The 19,722-nt window shown below is 30.1% G+C and overlaps 1 protein-coding gene across 5 annotated transcripts in view; it reads right to left on the bottom strand.

The window, feature by feature from the left end:
• Positions 1–19,722, bottom strand: part of lola (longitudinals lacking) — a 205,232-nt gene that overhangs the window by 2,569 nt on the left and 182,941 nt on the right. The window contains exon 7 of one of the 5 annotated variants that reach the window (XM_067348272.1): positions 1,372–2,557. The exons of 2 other annotated variants lie outside the window; for them this stretch is intronic. In XM_067348272.1, the coding sequence (XP_067204373.1) occupies positions 2,223–2,557 (335 nt within the window). In that variant the 3' untranslated portion in view covers positions 1,372–2,222. Of the gene's footprint in view, positions 1–1,371; positions 2,558–6,794; positions 8,219–13,552; positions 13,791–19,722 lie in introns of those variants that run through there. 2 more of the 5 variants (XM_067348305.1, XM_067348300.1) reach the window with 2 other exon arrangements.

Raw genomic sequence — 19,722 nt, 5'->3', positions numbered from 1 at the left:
ATGAGAAAAAAATTTTGTTATTTTCGCGAAACGAGATGACGGCAATAATGATCAATCTAAATCAATAACGAAAACGTATTGTGTTTGTTGAGTGTTATGAAGTAAAATCTCGTAATAACCTATTTTAACAGAAATGAATTACTAAATTATATCTCTACAATTCTTAAATTTTTAATTACGTTTCTATGAATAACGAAATTCAGATTCTGGTTTATACAAAATATTATATCTAATTTAATCACAGAGATGAATTATAATACACATGGAGTAATACATTTTTTTTGTACATATGCGTTACAAAGATAGATGATAAAAGATATTAAAGGAATACATGCAATACAATAAAATTTTATATCGTATGATTACATAGTTACATAGAAACTGGACAAAAATTAGTTCTTTATTAAAATTATAAATCAACTTAAAAAGAAATACAATTTTCGGTTTTATTCGACAAAATGTGTGTCGAAGTAGTATAAACAAATATAGCATCATAAATTTCATAATTTATTTTCATATTAATACTTCAATTTTAAATTACAGTTCGAAGTGCAGGTACACATTAGAAATAATCCTTTTTCGAAGTTCTCAAAAAGATTATATACATTCTAGTCTATAAATGGATGTAAATAATATATTTAAATGCATTTTAATGGATTTTTCCAATGATAGCTATTATTACTGCTGATATATGTGTATAAGATCATATGTGTATCATATGTGTATAAGATTATATTTCACCTGAAGTTTTTCGAGCAAAACTCGCATTTAAACTCCACATGTAATTATTGTGTTTCTCGACGAGTATTTATCGCCGCATAAGTTTCATGTAAAGAACTAACTTTTCGGATCGTTTACTTCCAAAATCAATGCATTTGTCAGCGTGTAGTTTTGGGAAAAATCATGTTTCATGCGTTGCTCGTATAAAATTCTGTCAATATAAAACGGATTATACATTTTATACATCGGCGGATCATATCCGTAAAATTGCTGATCGCAAATCCATACTTTTACATGAAAGAAACAAAAATTTAATAGCAGAAATTAGGTAAAAAAATTTAAATTTAGATAAAAAAATTATGTTGCATCGTTACCTAATAAATTAGATTATCTAATTATTAGGTTACAGGGATATTTCAATGGGGAATTGGGACTTTATTTTATAATAAAAGATCGAAATGGCACAAAGCAAGTAATGCAATTTTTGAGATGCAAGGTTAACATTTAGATAGCTTAAAATAATATTTACACATGGTTCTTATTCGCTATAATTAACAAATTTTCTCATTCACTTTAATTAACAAATACGAAATCATTGTTCGTGTAATGTAAAGAGTGGATTATAATGGATCAAGATAGAACATAACGAACTTATGTTTTAACAATTTTGTATTCTCAGTATGTATGATACATGCGTATATTACGTATCAGCATTGAGTTATTACAGAATTTTTATCACGTATATATAATAAAAAATAGGAAGTACATCTGCAATAATTATTCATCGCTACGTGTGATATAAAGCAATATTAAACAATATAACCTGTGCAAAAATAACAATGTTTTATTTGATTGAAAGAATTGTTCGCTGTAACATTCTATATTTTTATCATTAAATTGCACAAATAATAAAAAATTAAATACATAGTGGCTGCGACGTGTTGATTGAGTAAGCATATATCGATCGCAAAAGCGTCTATAAAATTAAATAATATATTTTTTCATATAACGTTACATAACACTGTTTGCAAAAAAATCATTTGTTTATCCTTCAAAAATGTATACCTATATATAAAGTTATATATTTTAAATGTCAACAGGGAATTTTAACGTAACACAAAATTAATAATTCATGATAATGCAGTACAAGCAAAAAAAAGATTGTCAAAAATAAAAATGTCGAAGTTTTGTTTGCAAATATGTAGAGAGCTTTTTTGAATATTTTTGTTCGATTCGGTTTTCGTAATCTAAACTTATGGATTTCTGTTATTTTATCATCTAAAGTTAAAATCATCGATTAATATTTGACTAACTTGTCGTTAGTGAACAAGCAAGTAGTTATTTTGCACGAGAAAAAAAATTTACAAATGCCTGAAAGGATCATTATGTCAATTCAAAACAATTCAAACAGTTTCATACTTTTTAAATATAAATTCTACATTTATCGATCACGATCATTATCGATCGCTGTCATTCTTCCTTGTTGATGATTAGTGTGGCCGTTAATCGGGGACTTTTTTATGATTTACACCCGTCTGAGACATTCTTCTCTCGCAGGCGACGATGTGAGCGTTCAAGACGAATCTGTGCTTGAATCTGCGGCCGCAGATAGGGCATATTTCGCAGGGTATGACGCCGCACTCGAGCCGCTTGTGCCGGCTTAACGACGTCGCGGCTTTATATGTTTTTCCACATCTGGTGCACTCGTACTTGGCGTCGCTTGAATCCTTCTTTCGGGCATTCCTAAGCATCTTATAGGTCGACTGGTCAAACGGTCGCTGTTGACTCCAGGATAATTCGTTGTTTTCCTGCGTTAGTAGCATCGATGCCAGTATGCCTGAAACGAGAGAGATTATAGTTAGATGGTGTAGCTTCGATTTGACGAACGCTACGTCGGCATCGCAATGCTCATCGAACCGAAAATAGGCATTCAACTAAATAATTCTAATTGGAAAGGTGCAAATAGTTGAAATGGGTTGAGTTGAAATGGTTGACTTTGCCTTTTTCATCTTTAATGGATTTTCAGTGATATATGAGAAAGTCTATTAAAGATATAAGAGCTGATTTCGAACACATATATCTCACAATCAGTCATTAATTGTTCTCTTGTTTAATCAAGAATAATTTTAACAATATTCAGAAAGTAACCCGATTATGAGAGTTTGGTAATTATATTTATTTCGTTATTGAAAAAAATATATTTAATTTTGCCATCAAAAAATAGATTTATAAAATGTACAAAATTATAAAATATTTTCAAAAAAATTGATACTAATTAATTATGAATGTTTAATGAAATATATCGGCTTTTTATCACATTATCGATTATTTTCGGCGTTTGGCAAGCATTGTAGCATTTCAGTTCGTGCAGTTGAATGTTTCAGTTCTCAGGAGATCAAATAAATATTGATCGAAAGTTGCGGGAGCATAGCTCAAATTTAATGTTTGCAAGCTGAAAAGAAACATCGTTAATAAAAGTGCAATAATACAGAAGAGATAGTAATTTTTGAAAGTGAAAAAGAAAATGAGAAAAAAGATAGCAGGACATGCTACTGCGGAGGTCTGTGTAAAGTAAATATTAGAATTTGTTAAAATTTTTAAAAATTATATACTATTTCGATAAGTAGATTTCACGAATAAAAATAATCAATTGAATTAAACGTAATTAATATTTTTATTGTAAAATTATCGGTATATAGATTTTTGGGTAATTGATTAATAAGAATATACATATGTTTGATATTGTAAATTCTATTTTTATTCTTGTGTGCAAGAAATGATAATGTTAGTGTTTCTTCTGTCTATTATTTATCACATTGTATAAAAATAGGTTCATGTGTCACTTATACGTTCACGTAAAAGTATATTATACATAAATCAATATTCAAAAAAATTTTTATATTGTGGGCTCTTCTATTATTCAATGTATTATTAATACAACAAGCTATGAGAGCTGGGTTTTAATGCTTTTCTTAATCTATTAACATATTACATACGCTTTGGCCATCTTCAGTGTACAAATATCTAATTTGACGCATATAATAATATAATATATTTTTAAATTCCGCACGCAACTCAGAAACAATGTGATATGCTCAAAATAAATTTTTTTTTATGTTATGATTTTTTAAATATTATACATAATTAAATTACAAATCTTATCGTAAGAGAATAGCGCTTAATTAAATAACGCTTAATTATTTAATTTTCTCTAGATCAGTCTTAAGGCTAATAAACCTTTTAATATACCTATTTATGAGTCTTTTAAAAGTAGAACAAAACACGAAATTAAGAAAATGCAGAACATTATATTAGCCTATCAGAAACACAATATATTCATTTATCACGTTAATTACAGTGACAGCAAAGTATAAATATCGAAGTTCTGATAGTATCATTTCAAAAATTTCAAATTACAGTAAAACAATTAAATAATAATTTTACTTTTGGCTCTTCTATTATTCAATAGTTTGTTTGATAAGTAAAGTTTGAAAAGTAACATAGCTAGAATGCTCAGAATTTCTTTAATATATAAACATTAATTATATTTCATACGTTTCGGCCATTTTTTTAGCCATTCTTCAGTGTATTACTTAATAAATTCTTACAATATTCCCTAATTTAGCGCATCTATATTACTAAAAGAAACGCACGTAAATTTCATACAATTCATACATTTCTATTATAATTCCTATATAATCCAATAACATGTTCTGTGTTTTCTTGATGTGTACCAGTTATATGTCCAAATACAACAAATTATTCCAAATAAAATTCAATCTTTTTTGCAACAACTTAAAGTCGATCAGCAATACTAGTCAATATTTTAAGAAAAAGTCCCAGTCGCTTTAAGCGTCGATCTTGTGAATCGACGAACAATCTTTTATTTTTACAGTAAAACATATTTTTAAAACAAATTTTTGTTCCTAGTTATTATTACATAATTTAACGATTTAAAAGTAATATGCTATTTCATAAGTCCATTAGACTGCACAATCTTAATACTGATTAGGGCTGATAATAAGCTCGATTATTATATAACTTTGAAAAGAAAAATAAATAGCTAATTTAGAATTAATTAACATAAGATGCCAATACAGTTTTGTTTAATTGTAAATAATAGTGTCTTTCATATACATCAAAACGAGAGAGGCTATTCACTCTTCATGAATTAATCTTCGTTGACTTGAGATTCAATTTATTTAGATCTTCCTTTTAATGTTCTTTTTTTTCTTGCAAGAGATTCGAGATGATGAGTTAGCATAAATTTACGTGTGAATTTTTTGCCGCACATCTGGTATTTTTGTATTTGGGCTCGACGGCGTATTCTGATCTTTGATGCCTTTGCAGGGATGTTTTCAATCTAGTGATGGTTCCAGGGATATTTCCAATCAGTTCGCATCATCTTAGGTGCTGGTAAATAATTGACTTTTTCACGTTCAATGCGATTTCTTTTTTACGTTCAATGCCTTTTGCGCTCTCTACAATCTTCAGTCTTGGAACTGAAAAGCAAAAGAGAAAAACATAATTAGATTAAATTATCGAGGTATAAAATGAAGAAAAAATCATAAAAAAATAATTGACCATCATTTTTTTAAAAGATATCACATAAGTAAAAAAATTTTAATTTTTCTCTACCATGACAGCTTTATTAAAATATTTCTTTACATTATACGAAATGAGCGACGGCTGCTTATTATTATTTAGTTTACTTAAAAATATATAATATCATTAATAAAGGCAATTCATGTACGAAAATATTACAATTGCAATGAAATATAACTTATTCAATTTTGCACGAATATTAGTTAGCAAGAAAGTAATTATAATGGAATATGTAATCATGGACTATGTATAGCCCTGTTATTTCGTAGTATGATAGGTAATTATAAATCACATTGCTATGAAAAGAGGGGCATAAAACAGATTAAATTCAGAAAGCAAAAGTAAAAGAGACGTATGTTTAATTTGAAATAAAAATATTCTTGTTAATGTTATATGAGTTGAATTTAGTTATTATTTAGTTATGAAGTTGCAATTATCGGAAGTAAATGAACATTGTAAATAGATAGAATAGAATAGAAAGACGTGTTCTCTCTCTCCGTTGCGATCAATTGCTAAACAGATACGTCATTTTTATGATATACAAATTAACAAGAGGAGATGTGGACGAAAACATACAAGATATCTTTTTGGAATATTTTATTTACATTTGTTTAATGTCGTTTAAGTTTTTATTTTATATAATTTTAGTTGTATGAACAGTCTCAGAAAGCAAATATAAATATTAAGAATAACTATATATTTGATAAAATTTTACGATGACACTTTTGCATATTTTAAGACTAATATTTATATTTATATTATAAGGGAACTTCTACCACCATCTAAATTAATAACAGTGGAAGATTAATAGGAAGATTGGCGCGAAGATTAGTTGCGTAGAATCGTAAAGAAAAAATGTTTTAAATTACAACGTTACAAAATAAATGGAATATAATTTATAAATCAAATATTAAATATTAAATATTAAATTTAATTAAATATTAAAAATTTATATATAATATACTATTATGTTAAACATTTATCAAAAATAATCGGAAAATAAACATAGTGTTTTTGAAAGTTCAGGAACATCGCCCTTTCGCACATATCTATATCGTTCCGTGATTCGTCATCTTCATTAACTCATATGTTAATGAAGTGAATCAATCTGGCGTGCGACTGCCACCGGTGCTTGTGCTTAAATTTCCTTCCGCAGATCGGGCATTCGTAACTGGGATCCTTCCCGCACTCGACTCGCAGATGTTTCATTAGCGAGTCCCGCCACATGTACCGCTTGCCGCATTGATAACAGGACCAGGACTTCAGGGTGGAAACTGAAAAGAAAGATCAGTGATAATTAAACCGTTCGTTCGACTCGTATTTCTCTGTCGTAACATCAAAAGCGCGCGTCATAAAAAATAATTACTTCGATTTTAGAGCGTCTCGGTATTCAAGAAGCTAATCTTAGATCATTGCGATAAATAATCAACGCTTTTACACAGCGCTTTTTCGGATGGATGTCATCGAGAGAGAATTGAATCTTTATTGTTTGATACGTGATACATGTATTCAATACTTTGCTTATGTACTGATCACCTCTCTTCGATATTATTACATATGACGGAAGATTACTCGTGTGGGAAGAAGAAAATTTTCACATGAGATTGTGCAGCATTGCCGCATGTCAGAAATCAATTGAGAAAAATTCTTTAAAGAAATAAAAAAACAAGAAAAGACAAAACAAGACAGAGGGTTGGCAACATAACACTATTCATATTTAATAACAAAAGATATTTTTCTTTAATATGCGATAATTGTAATATAATAATCAGTAAATATTGCTCAACTGTACGAGCTATCGTGAATGCTACGATCGAAACATCCTTGAATTTTCGATGGTAAATCATTCGACCACAAACCGCACCACGGATCCATTTAGATCTTTGATAGAATTTTATATTTACGCTCTAAAGACTCTTATCTTGGGGAGTAAAGAAGGACTAAGATGGTGTTTTATTTCGATTTAAGTAAAATCGTAATTGTAATATAAATAGTAAATGGGTCAAGAAATAAATTAGAAAATAATTTCGACTGCATAAAAATCCGCATCTTAACTCTTTTTTATAAAAAAAGGCTTCAAATCGTTTGACAAATTAATGTAATTCATTCAAATTGATAAAAATCATTTATTATCTTTTTGTTACAATATTTCCTTTGCAGTTAATGCATAGTTTAAATTTAATAGAAAAAAATAATTTGTATCAATAAGAACAAAAAATATAACATATTTAAGATAATATTGCTGCAATAACAAACGATGTGCATTCGTTTGAGAGAAAATAGCAAGAAACGAAAAAAGAAATGTACTTCACTAACGAATCGAATAATGACGATTGAAACAATATCTTTATTCAGAACTTGAAAAATTATGTGGAAGATTAACAAATTATGCACAAGTTGAAAATTAAAGAAATTTTATAGAATGATTCTATAAATCCAAATACTGATCTACACGCCTAAGTCTAAATCTAGTATTAATTGAACTATAAAATTGATTGCAAAACTGGCTAATCTCGCTATTAGAAAATAGATTTACTTAAAGCTGTCTTTTCCTTAATTACTAAGTACAATACAAACGTGCTTAACGAAGTTTGTTGATGTGCCTTCGCATATTTCGGTCACTGAAAAATATTGCACGGCATTTTTTTCGTCAAAGTTTCTCATTAGGTAATAAAAGTCCTTGCGAGATGTCCCTCGCGTTACAATTTAATGCTATGCATGCACTTTGCGTGCGACTGCCAGCGATGTTTGTGCTTGAACTTCCTGCCGCAGACGGGACACTTGAAGGCCGGCTCCTTGCCGCATTCCACCCGTATGTGGTTCTTCAGGGAGCCGCGCCACAGGTAACGCTTACCGCATTGAAAGCAGACCCATTTCCGCAGGTTTCCGCAGACTGAAAAAGACAAAAGGTTTTCGTAATATTTAGTATCGGAAAGCAAGTGCTGTGTCTCTTTTACGCTACCAAACCACCCTCCCCCTCTCTCTTTCTCTCTCTAAATGCCGTGCTCGGTCTAACAACGTTAGTGGAGCACGGCAATCGTACGTTATTATCATAATCGCATCTATTGTGCTCAATCTATCTTCTGAAGATAAAAGCGTTTTATAAGCAGAGAAAATGGCGTGTGTTATGTACGTTCGTCTCTTAATCGATTTTTTTTTGTCGCAGCAATTCGTATTCGATCCACTTGATGTGCCGATGCATCGATAGCTCCAAAGTTCACTAAAGCACTATAAAAGAAGAGAGGTATTACTGTAAAATATATTCTTGGTATGTGCAAGTGGAGAAAAAAATAGCATGGTGATTTCTCAGGTTTTGTGTTAGAAGTACATACATATGTTTTTTTGAAGCTATATGTATTTATTAAATTGTCTTAAGGGAATTGAGAGCGATGATTGTTGGGTTTCATTTATTTCACAATAATACGACTTGTATTTAAGAATTCGCGATGAGTGTAATGGGATTCAGCAGGAGACAACTTTTGTTGGAAAATAAAACTGGATCTTTATTCATATCGATAGCTTCTCGTACGATGTAATATATATTCATGCAGACAGCTGTACACACACATTTACAATACAGTAGAAATCTCGAGCCATTTTCGATATTCTTGAATCAATTGTCGCTGTTGCGATTTTTCGTTATCGGGACGTATATAGATTCTTCAGTCTATATTTGTACTTCTTGCCACAAAGAATACGGCTGAACTTTAGCTTTTTGTCGCATCATTGCAGATGGTTGTACATCGATGATTTTTCGGCGCAGCTCTTGCGGCACATTTTGCACGAAAATGTTCTTTGACCTGGCATACCTGAAAGACAGATTACGAATCATGCATGCATGCATTCTGGAGTGCATTATACAGTGAAGTCTCGCGATCTTATTTTTTTCATATCCCTGCGCGGCAAACAGACAATGCACACATTTCACGAATTTGACAGTATTAGAATCTTGTAACTTGATATTCTTTCTAAACGAACCAAATCGTTCGACAAAAGTTATGCGATTCACACGATAATTCTGTCGTAACTGAGAATTGCGAAAATTACGAACATATTTACAAATAATTTACGGTTAAAATTGGTCTTCGCGTATTTGAATTTATTATTTTAACAAAAAAAGGGATAAATGAAAAAATATGCTTGCTGGTTTCATTGCTCTTTTAATTACGAAAAATTTCCAATATTTAATTATTAATAATATATTAATTTGAAAACATTCGCGCTGTTCTGCGTTCAGAAGTATATACAACTTATCGCATATTTTGTACACTCGTTATTAAATTCGTCACAAGAGAAAAACAGATTATGAATGCGCATGTGAAGTATGTATTTCGGCGCACAATCCGTACAATTTCATTTATTATTATAGCAAGATAAATCCGAAACTAAACTTTAAATCCTTTATACATTCAGTCTGTTAAAAGTAATTGTACATATTTTACATATAACTACCTTTTTCAATTTTTAATTAGAAAAAAATTTGAAAATTAACTTTGATTAGCCCATTCATTATTTAGAGATTCAAAGAATTTCATTCTTTCTCAAGAGAGCGAGGGGATCAAATTATATCACTTCACCGTTAATAGTGTCTTTCAGGTTTCTGAATTCGTAATGAATGATTTAGGCTTAGTTTTGGCATTTTGTTTCTATCAATATATGAAATTAATCTTTAAATATAAAAAGAAGTGTCGGATTGTTGCTTTACTTCTCGTTCGACATATTTGTGAATTGATTTCAGATGTTTTAAGAGGTGGTGCTTGTGTTTGAACTTTCTGCTGCAGATGCTGCAGGCGAAGCGTGGTTCGATACCGCACTCCATTCGTTTGTGCAGACTCAACGATTCTTTCCATTTATACGTCTTGCCGCACGTGTCACACTGGTAGGGTATCGAGCGCATAAAGCACATCTGTAGGCCTGAAACATATACGCAACAATCTAATGTCTGTTTCGTTGATGTCGGACAAACATTTAATTTCATTGTCGACGAGTTGTGCATGCTAAAAAATCAAACGTCCAAAAAAAACAAACAAATGAAATACACATCTATTACTAGTTTTTCCGGCCTGGCAAAGTTTCCAGCTTCGATCTTTCCCCCAAAATTATCGGCGATATGTCTACAGATTAAATATGGGAACAATAATAACTGATAGAGTAATTTTATATGTTAGGTATCGATTATAAAAATAATTGTGCGACAATTAAGAATATATCAAAGTATATATTTTAATCGTATTCATATACAAATTTTGTATAAAAAAATCGCACAAAAATTTAAATGTTAATATGTCAAGTGCGATATTACATGCAAAATATATACTCTCGGTCATATCATATAGAGTAACAACATACAATGCAAGTTTGAACATGTTTTTGTTGGTAATGCATAATACTACATATGTAGAGAATATGACAAAATCCATAGTAAATCATGAGAGTAACGAATGACTTTTTATATAAAAATAAATAAAAAATTTAAAGTATTTGTTAAAATTTACGAAGCCGAGTAAAAGAAAATTTATGAAAAATAATTTTCGGTCAAAAACATAAAATATTTATACAAAATTAAGTTAATAGTAAAAAAAAATTTCATTAATTAAATTAATTATTCATTAATTTTTCTAAGTCTAAATTTTCATCGTAAAATAATTTTTATTCGCATTCTGGTATCGATAAAAAAGATTTAACATAAAAAAGTAAAAACAGCAAAGATGAATTAATTTTATAGTACAATTTTTTTTAATACCGTCACATTCTGCATACATTTCTCAAAAATGCACATGTAAAATAAAATAGCATTCAAATAACTTTCACAAATCTTGCTGTAATTATTTAAGGAACAAATTTTTTATATAAATTTTATAATATTTTTCAAAAATTTTTTATGCATGTAAATTATGATATCAATGTAAAGACAAAAAAGAAATCTAATAACAAAATTAATTTGTATCTTGTATGCACTGATACATATTGATGAAATTTATTTTATAGTTACATTTGTTTAAATATAATCTATTTATATTTTTGTATATCATAGAATTTATGACACCAATTTTGTGTGTGTGTTTGTGTGAATGAAACAATATATTTTTATTATAATGTCTAATATATCTTATCTAGCATATATATAAAAATATATAAAAATATAGGAAAACAGTTTTTCCTAATTAATATAAATAAATAAATACTGAAAAGTAATATCAAATGTTAATTCTTGAATCGTCACAGTATGATTACAGTATGTAGTTATTTGAACTATTAGATTCTAACTATTCTAACTATTCTAAAAACATTTTTTCAATCTTAACATAGTCACGTCTTCATATTCTACAGAACAAATCGTATGATATTAACGTTATATTAAACTAAACAACTTAATATCTGATTTCAAGAATTTAAAATATCTCGGTATTTAAAAAGAGTTAATAAGATTATAATCCGAATATCATTCACATATTAGGATATTGTTGTTATTCTCCGATCTCTCTTGACTTGTAGCTTTCATTCTTGTAGCAAACATTTGTGAATATGCTGCGAGAAGTTTGTCTCCCGTTTGAATTTTTGATTGCAGTAGGCGCAGTGATACTTGATTGATCGATACTTGAACTTGATTTCGGTTCTTGTTTGATGGTTCTTTAGGTGCTCGTGCCACAGGAAGATTTTTCCACAACCACAATATAAGGACGATATACTTTCATTGAACGATATATAGTCTTCAAAATTGCCTAAAAGAATTAACAACAAGATCAATTCCTCAATGCAATTGATTAATTGCGCCTCTTCAAAATATTTAAAATAGACCTAAGTGATCTTATATAATTCACATATTTGAGTATAGAATTATAAATTTAATTAAGAATTTCTTTTATCGTTAAAAGAAATACGATTGACTCAATTGAGCGATTATTAAATAATAAAAGATGCTTCTAAGAATTTTTTAAATAATTTTAGTTTTTGGAGTAACAATTAAATTAAACACGTATTCTCGTATACACAAACACAAAATAAAACAGAAATCATAATTTTCTCCATGACATCTTGATACAAAGAGAATTTTATTTCCCGCGCATAATTTTTCCAGAGCACGCAATGTGCTTCAGTACAATTGAATTCTAAGGACAAGCACAAACAACACATTATTGACTGATCAATTACAATAATTACTACTTGATAATTTCAAACAGGAAATAAAGTAAACAGCGACAATATACAATAATGCCGATTTTTTTAATCGTTTAATTCTATTATTATATCTTACATATTTGTGGGTTTGTTTATTCAACTACGCAAATAAAATGTCTGAGTTGATTGCTGGCAATTGTATAAATTCGCTAAGTTAATTAGTAGCGCTCAGTCTCCAAAAATCTCTCCGATTTCTCTTCACAGATTATAATTCTAAAATTAAAACGAAATCTTCTCTGATGATCTTTGAATTCATACTTACTTGAGTTTAAATTTCCCCCGGCAAAGCGTATATGTGTACGTACTACTTCTTATTGCACTTATTGCACTCCCGTTGGCATCTCATTAAATTCTGTCTCCACATATATTCGTGACTGCATTCGTCGTGGATATGTGATTTAGCGTTTGCGCTTTACTACATTCATAATGTTTGTCCTGCCAGAGATGACGTCGATTCGTACTCCTTACTGCATGCGTTCCAGATGAATTCGTGATGAGCGTAGAAATCGGTGTGATCTGAAAAGAAAGGACGCTATATCAGCGCACATTCTGAGTCATTTGCAATCTCATAAGTAATTTATATTTTTTAAATCCTTATCATAAATTTATTCACGCGCTCTCTTTCTCGAAATAGATTCATTGATTAGATTTCAATTCATGTGTTATCATTGTAAAAGTTAATCGAGTTTCTTCTTCGAAAATTTGTTCCTTTGTAAAGGAATTAATACAGAGGATAAATGAAATTGACGTATTATGTGTAGGATACAAACAAAATTTTACTTCTCTACTTACGTAGTCTTCTTGAAACACTTAATGTTCCGTACATTTAAATTCCTACAACATTTTTGGAGTAAGCGCAGACGAATCATTAGACGAACAACAAAACTGTGATCGTAATGATCCTTAATTTGGCGCGCAAATAAAAAAAATAAAAAAAAACAAAACACAACACGCTGTTTCTTCTTCACTTAGTTTTATTTTGTACAAGCGTTCTTCGACTTGTTTAATACAATGGTGAACATTGATTAAGTATCGTCGAAATTTAAACTGGTTTTTCTATTTGTTGATTATTCCAACAACATCCTTATGACATTGTGTCATATTGTGTTCTTTGAGATGAAATCTGTATTTGAAACTCTTGTCGCAAGGAACGCATACAAATTGCCCCTCTTTTCCGCACTCGTGGCGTTTGTGCCTTATCAGAGATGAATGCCATTTGTATTTCTTTCCGCATGCGCTGCAGATATATTTGTGATGAAATAAGCATTCCTGGAAATCACTGAAATCTGAAAAAAAAAAACGATATTATATCAGCACGTGTTTTAAATTGTCGGCAGTTTCACATGAAATTTATACTTTTTACATCTTTATGATTAGTAAGTGTGTTTTGATTAGATTTATTATTTACAATAAAATTTATTTAAAAAAATTAATCGAGTTTCTTCAAAGATTGTTTTTTTATTCGAACAGGCCTGATATAAGAAAGTGGACGTATTTAAAGAATGTAAAAGAACTTTATCAGCGTCTCGTATATACATGTATTTTTATCGAAGTGCCCAATATTCTGCATATTTCAATCCGCGCATCATTTTTTAAATAAGTGAGCTTATTACTTATACGTAGGTTTATTAGAAAATTAATAAATTGTAACAAACGTAACAATAAGCCCGTGACAATGAACGTAACAATGAACCAACGAACAAATTTGATACAAAAACGGGAAACAGAAGTAAAGGGTGAAAACGTACGACACGCCGTTTCTTTGTTACTTAGTTTTATTTTGTGCATTACAATTGTCATTTGCAACACAACCCTCTAATTTTATTTTGTACATCAGGTATTTATTCATTTGTCTATAATATAATTATAAGTAATAAAGTATCAATTAAATATCGCCTAAGTTGAAATTTAAGCTCATTTTTCAATGCTTCGAATGTGTCGAAGCGTATCGTAATTTAATGTTGTACATCAGATAAGAAAGATTCATTCAAAAAAGGATTTTTTGACGGATTAGGTTTGTGGAGTTTCAAAACGCACTACATCTGATAATGATATTTAAGATGATACTTGTGTACGAATTTCTCTTGCCACAAAGAGGGCACATGCACTGCTACTTTTTACCTCTTCGCGTTTTGTGTCCCAGAAACATTCTTTATTTATATCTCTTTTCGCAAACATTACAAGTGCATTTACCGCGATTCACATTGATTAGTCTGAATGTTGGCTGATCAATTTGAACTCGTCATCTTATATCTGCAATCAATATTCTTGCAATTTATCAAATAATTGAATTGTTTGCGATTGATGAATTGCGTTGATGAAATTGCGATTTATTATGTTTATCGAGGTCATTTTTCTTTTTGAAGCTTCTGTTGCAAAGAATACATTTGAACTGTCTCTCTTGCCGGCACTCGTAACGTTTGTGTCTTATTAGAGATGAATACCACTTGTAGTTCTTTCCGCATGCGTTGCAAAATAGGATGGCACAATGGGATAAAACTTGGAATTGCTTAAAGTTGCTGTAACCTAAAAAGATAAAATCAGTGCGTGTTTTGAGTTGTCCTAGTCTTCTTCAAATATCTAAAGCTTACATTCGACTATCTGATTTTTCATGCAATTTTTCATGCAACTTATTGCAGCGACTTAGTTGCAGCAATTATTTTTGTGATTTATGACACTACATGCGATTAAAATGATTTCTAACAAAACTTAATTGTTAATTATTGCCAACTATAAAATAAAATATTACGATTATATTTGTACAGCACACAAAACACTGTTGTCTTTTTAAAACAAATACGCAACAACAACTCATTCTCCGAAAATACTACTACAATTGCACGCAATTAGTTGTTAAAATTAGAATTGGATCTAAAATCATTATGCAATCAATGCAACCAAATTGCTTCTAAATATTGCAGTAGTATGATAACAAAAAAGTTGCGGCAATTGAATTGTTATAACAAATTACATACTGGGATACAGGTTTAAACATTTTATAAGTATATTTAAATTTATACCACATTTTTAAAAAAGAAAAACACGGATAAATAATAAATTATAATCATAACGATGCACAACGCACACTAATTTGGTGCACAATAAAAAAGAGAAGCGGTGAAAGCAAACAACATCATTATATTACTATCTAATTTTATTTTGTAGATCAAATATTCATTCGTTTGTTCATAACATAGTTATAAAGATCAATGAAATATCGCCTAAGTTGAAATTTAAGCTCGTTCTTTAGTGCTTCGATCTGTCGAAACATATCGTAATTTGACGTTGTACAATTAGATAAGAAAGATTCATTCAAGAAAGATTTTTTTACAAATTTGTAGACTGCGTTTCGAGGTTGTGTTTGATAATGATGCTTGTGTATAAATTTCTTGCCACAAAAAGGATACATGCACTGCCGCTCTTTATCGCACTCTTCGCGTTCTCGTCAGAAACGTTCTCCACTTATATTTCCTCTCGCAAATGTTATATAAGTATGTTTATCACGGTTCACATAAAACATTAATTGAGAATTAGTTAGCCTGAATGCTGGCAGAACTCGTCACGTCATATTTGCATTTGTCAAATGATTGCATGTATATCGATGAATTTGCGATTTATTGTGTTTATCGAGGTCATTTTTGTATTTGAAGCTTTTGTTGCAAGGAATACATTTGAATTGTCTCTCTTGTCCGCACTCGTAGCGTTTGTGTCTTATTAGAGATGAAGACCACTTGTACTTCTTTCCGCATGCGTTGCAAATAGCGCAGTAGGAAAAAGCTTGGGATTGCTTGAAGTTGCTGTAACCTAAAAAAATAAAATTAATGCGTGTTTTGAGTTGTCCTAATTTTCTTCAAATATCTAAAGCCTACACTTGACTATGTAATTTTTCATGCAACTTATTGCAGCGATTTAGTTGTCGCAACTTGCTAGTTGCAGCAATTACTTTTGTGACTCGTCACACTACATGCAATTAAAATAATTTCTAATAAATTTTAATTGTATATAAACTAAACCCTATTGCCAACTTCAAAATAAAATACTACGATTATATTGGTACGACATATAAAATATTGTTGTCTCTCTAAGGCAATAACAACAATTCACTCTCCGAAAATATCACTACAATTGCGTGCAACTAGTTGTTAGAATTAGGATCTAAATCATTATGCAATCATTGCAACCAAATTGCTTCTAAAAATTGCAGTAGTATGATAAGAAAAAAGTTGCGGCAATTTATCACGCCAATCGAATTGTTGCAACAAATTACACAATCGAATACAGATTTAATATTTTACATGTGTATTTAAATTCATGCCACACTTTTCTTAAATAAACACGCATAAATAATAAATTATAATCATAACAATGTACAACGCACACTAACTTGGTGCGTAATGAAAAAGGGAAGCAAACGGCGAAAACAAACAACATCGTTGTATTATCATCCATATTTTATTTTGTACATCAGGTATTCATTGTTCATAACACAATTATAAAGATTAAAGATTAAAATTTATAAAATTATAAAGATTAAAGATTAAAATTTATAAAATTATAAAGATTAAAGATTAAAATTTATAAAATTATAAAGATAAAATTCCTAATATATATAGTTATGAAGATCAATGAAATAGCGCCTAAGTTGAAATTTTAGCTTGTTCTTTAGCGCTTCGACATGTTGAAGCGTATCGTAATTTGACATTGTATATCAGATAAGAAAGATTTATTCAAGAAAGATTCTTTTTACGGATTAGATTTGTGGAGTTTGCGTCTCGAAGTTTGCATGTGCTGTGTTTCATAATGATGCTTGAGATGATGCTTGTGTACGAATTTCTTGCCACAAAGAGGACATAGACACTGCCGCTCTTTGCCGCACTCTTCGCGTTTGTGTCTCCACAGAGACGATCTCCACTTATACTTCCTCTCGCAAACGTTACAACTATATTTACCGCGGTTCTGCCCGTGATATTCTTCGTGTTTTTGCTCGATGAAATCTGAAAAACAAAAGAAAGTTATTTAAATTCATGCCACATTTTTTAAATAAACGCGGATAAATAATAAATTATAATCATAACCACTAGCGGATCCCGATGTCGATAATAGGGAGGGTTTTGACCTGCTTTAATGCATTTTTTACCAAGATTCTTGAAACGGATCCAGCAAAATTGATTTTTTTTAACTTGGAAGAGGGGGGGTTTAACCTCAAACCCCTCCCCCCCCCTCCATCCCAGGATCCGCTAGTGATCATAACGATGCACAACGCACACTAATTTGTTGCACAATAAAAAAGGGAAGCAAACGGTGAAAACAAACAACATCGTTGTATTACCATCTAATATTTTATTTTACACATCAGAATACATTTATTTATTTGGTCATAATATAGTTATAAAGATCAATAAAATATCGTCCAAGTTGAAATTTAAGTTCATTCTTTGCTGCTTTAATGATGATCTTCGCGTTTGTGTCTCGTCAGAGACGGTTTCCACTTATATTTCTTCCCGCAAACGTCACAAGTGTATTCACCGCGATACTGCCAGTGATATTTTTCGTATCTTTGCTTGCTGGCTTTGTAATCTGAAAAACAAAAGAAAGCACGCTTGTCATTTCAAATCGTTGTAGATTCGTATTCTTTTGGAGAGAAATTATTTGATTAGATTAGTCACATTTCATACATTTTAAGTTAGTGTAATGTTAATAAAATATCTTTTCAAAGTTGTTTCTAAAGGCAAGTTTAAAATAATAACGCCAGACAAGTTTGTTTGTTGGTAAAATAATTTTAATTTTTTCGATGAAAGTTTATGTAAGAGCTTAATAGAAAACGGGCGCGATAGGTTCTTCGCATTTTCTTCAAGTCATAATTTATTCTTTTTGTATTATATCACATTATGTACATATAACAGATCGAAGTAATTTTTGTATTTTCCATTTTTATTTGCATAGAGAACAAATTACAATCGGTAATTCATCTCACAGTCTATATAACTTTTTCTATAAATATCCCTTCGATTGCGTACGAAAGGTACATGTATCAAGCGAGTACAAAATCTTCTAAAAAATAATTATCACTAGCAATAGTAAAATACATATAAATTTCTATTATTAAAATATAATGATAAATTTCAAACAAGTGTGATATTTTTTATCTAATTTCCAGGATCATTATTTCAATAATTTAATTTTTTATTTTTCTTCTGACTAGGATAATACTTGCACAAATTGTGTAGTATTATGATTATTTATAATTATGTTTAACAATAATATTAATAATGTTACTTAATATTGCAAATTCAAACTTTTATATGACCGATAATGAAAAATTGAATTATACGAAAGCAAGAATAATAGTATGTGTATGGTTGCTTTGGGATTCTTTAACGTTTACTTTCTACATCTCAAGCTGTGTTATCTGAATAAGTATATATTTTTGGAATTTAATCCTCCTTCCTCCAAAAAAACAAAAATCAAATGTAAAGCTTTCGGTCGGGCATTACATAAAATTCGGAATATCGTCGGTCGTTTTAGATCTTCTTGCCATTCCGGAAGTCCCAGAAGTGAACGTTGACCAGATGCTTCTTAAGCATCCACTTGTGTCGGATCCTTATACCGCATACGCTACAAGTATGCTGCGGATCCTTTCCACACTCTTCTCGTTTGTGCCTGATCAACGATTGCATCCATCTATACTCTTTTCCACAAGCCGAGCAGAAGTGTCTGCCTAATCTCTTATAATAGTCCGGCATGCTGTACTGTACTGAATCTGAAAAAGAAACAATGGACGACATGTTAATGCATTCGAACATTTATTGATGCAAATCCATTCACACGGAATAAAATATGTATTTGTGTTTTATCTGTATCATTAATTAATGCGATCGTCCGATCGATCTTGTCGATTAGATTTTTAAATTAACTCTTTCTTTTTAATGATACAAATATCTAAATGTTTCTTTTTTAATTCCTTATCCCACACAATCATTATGTTATTAGTTATTATCCCTTTTGTAAGCTACTGTTTTAAAGTATTACACGAATGCATGTTATCATTGCTGTAATATATTTATCTAATGGATCATTTTTCATTCTTTTAAAAAGTTATTTTATTTCGAAAAATTTATTTTGAATATATTTTCTTATCTTTATAAGTATAACAGACGATGTAACAAAAAAAAGAAAAAAAACTAAAATTACTATCTAAATTTATAAATCTTGGGAACA

The sequence above is a fragment of the Linepithema humile genome, chromosome 1 (genome assembly GCF_040581485.1).
Source record: "Linepithema humile isolate Giens D197 chromosome 1, Lhum_UNIL_v1.0, whole genome shotgun sequence".
Classification (NCBI taxonomy): domain Eukaryota; kingdom Metazoa; phylum Arthropoda; class Insecta; order Hymenoptera; family Formicidae; genus Linepithema; species Linepithema humile.
The sequence above is the reverse complement of the archived record's forward strand: the minus strand, read 5'-3'. Positions and strand labels throughout refer to the sequence as shown.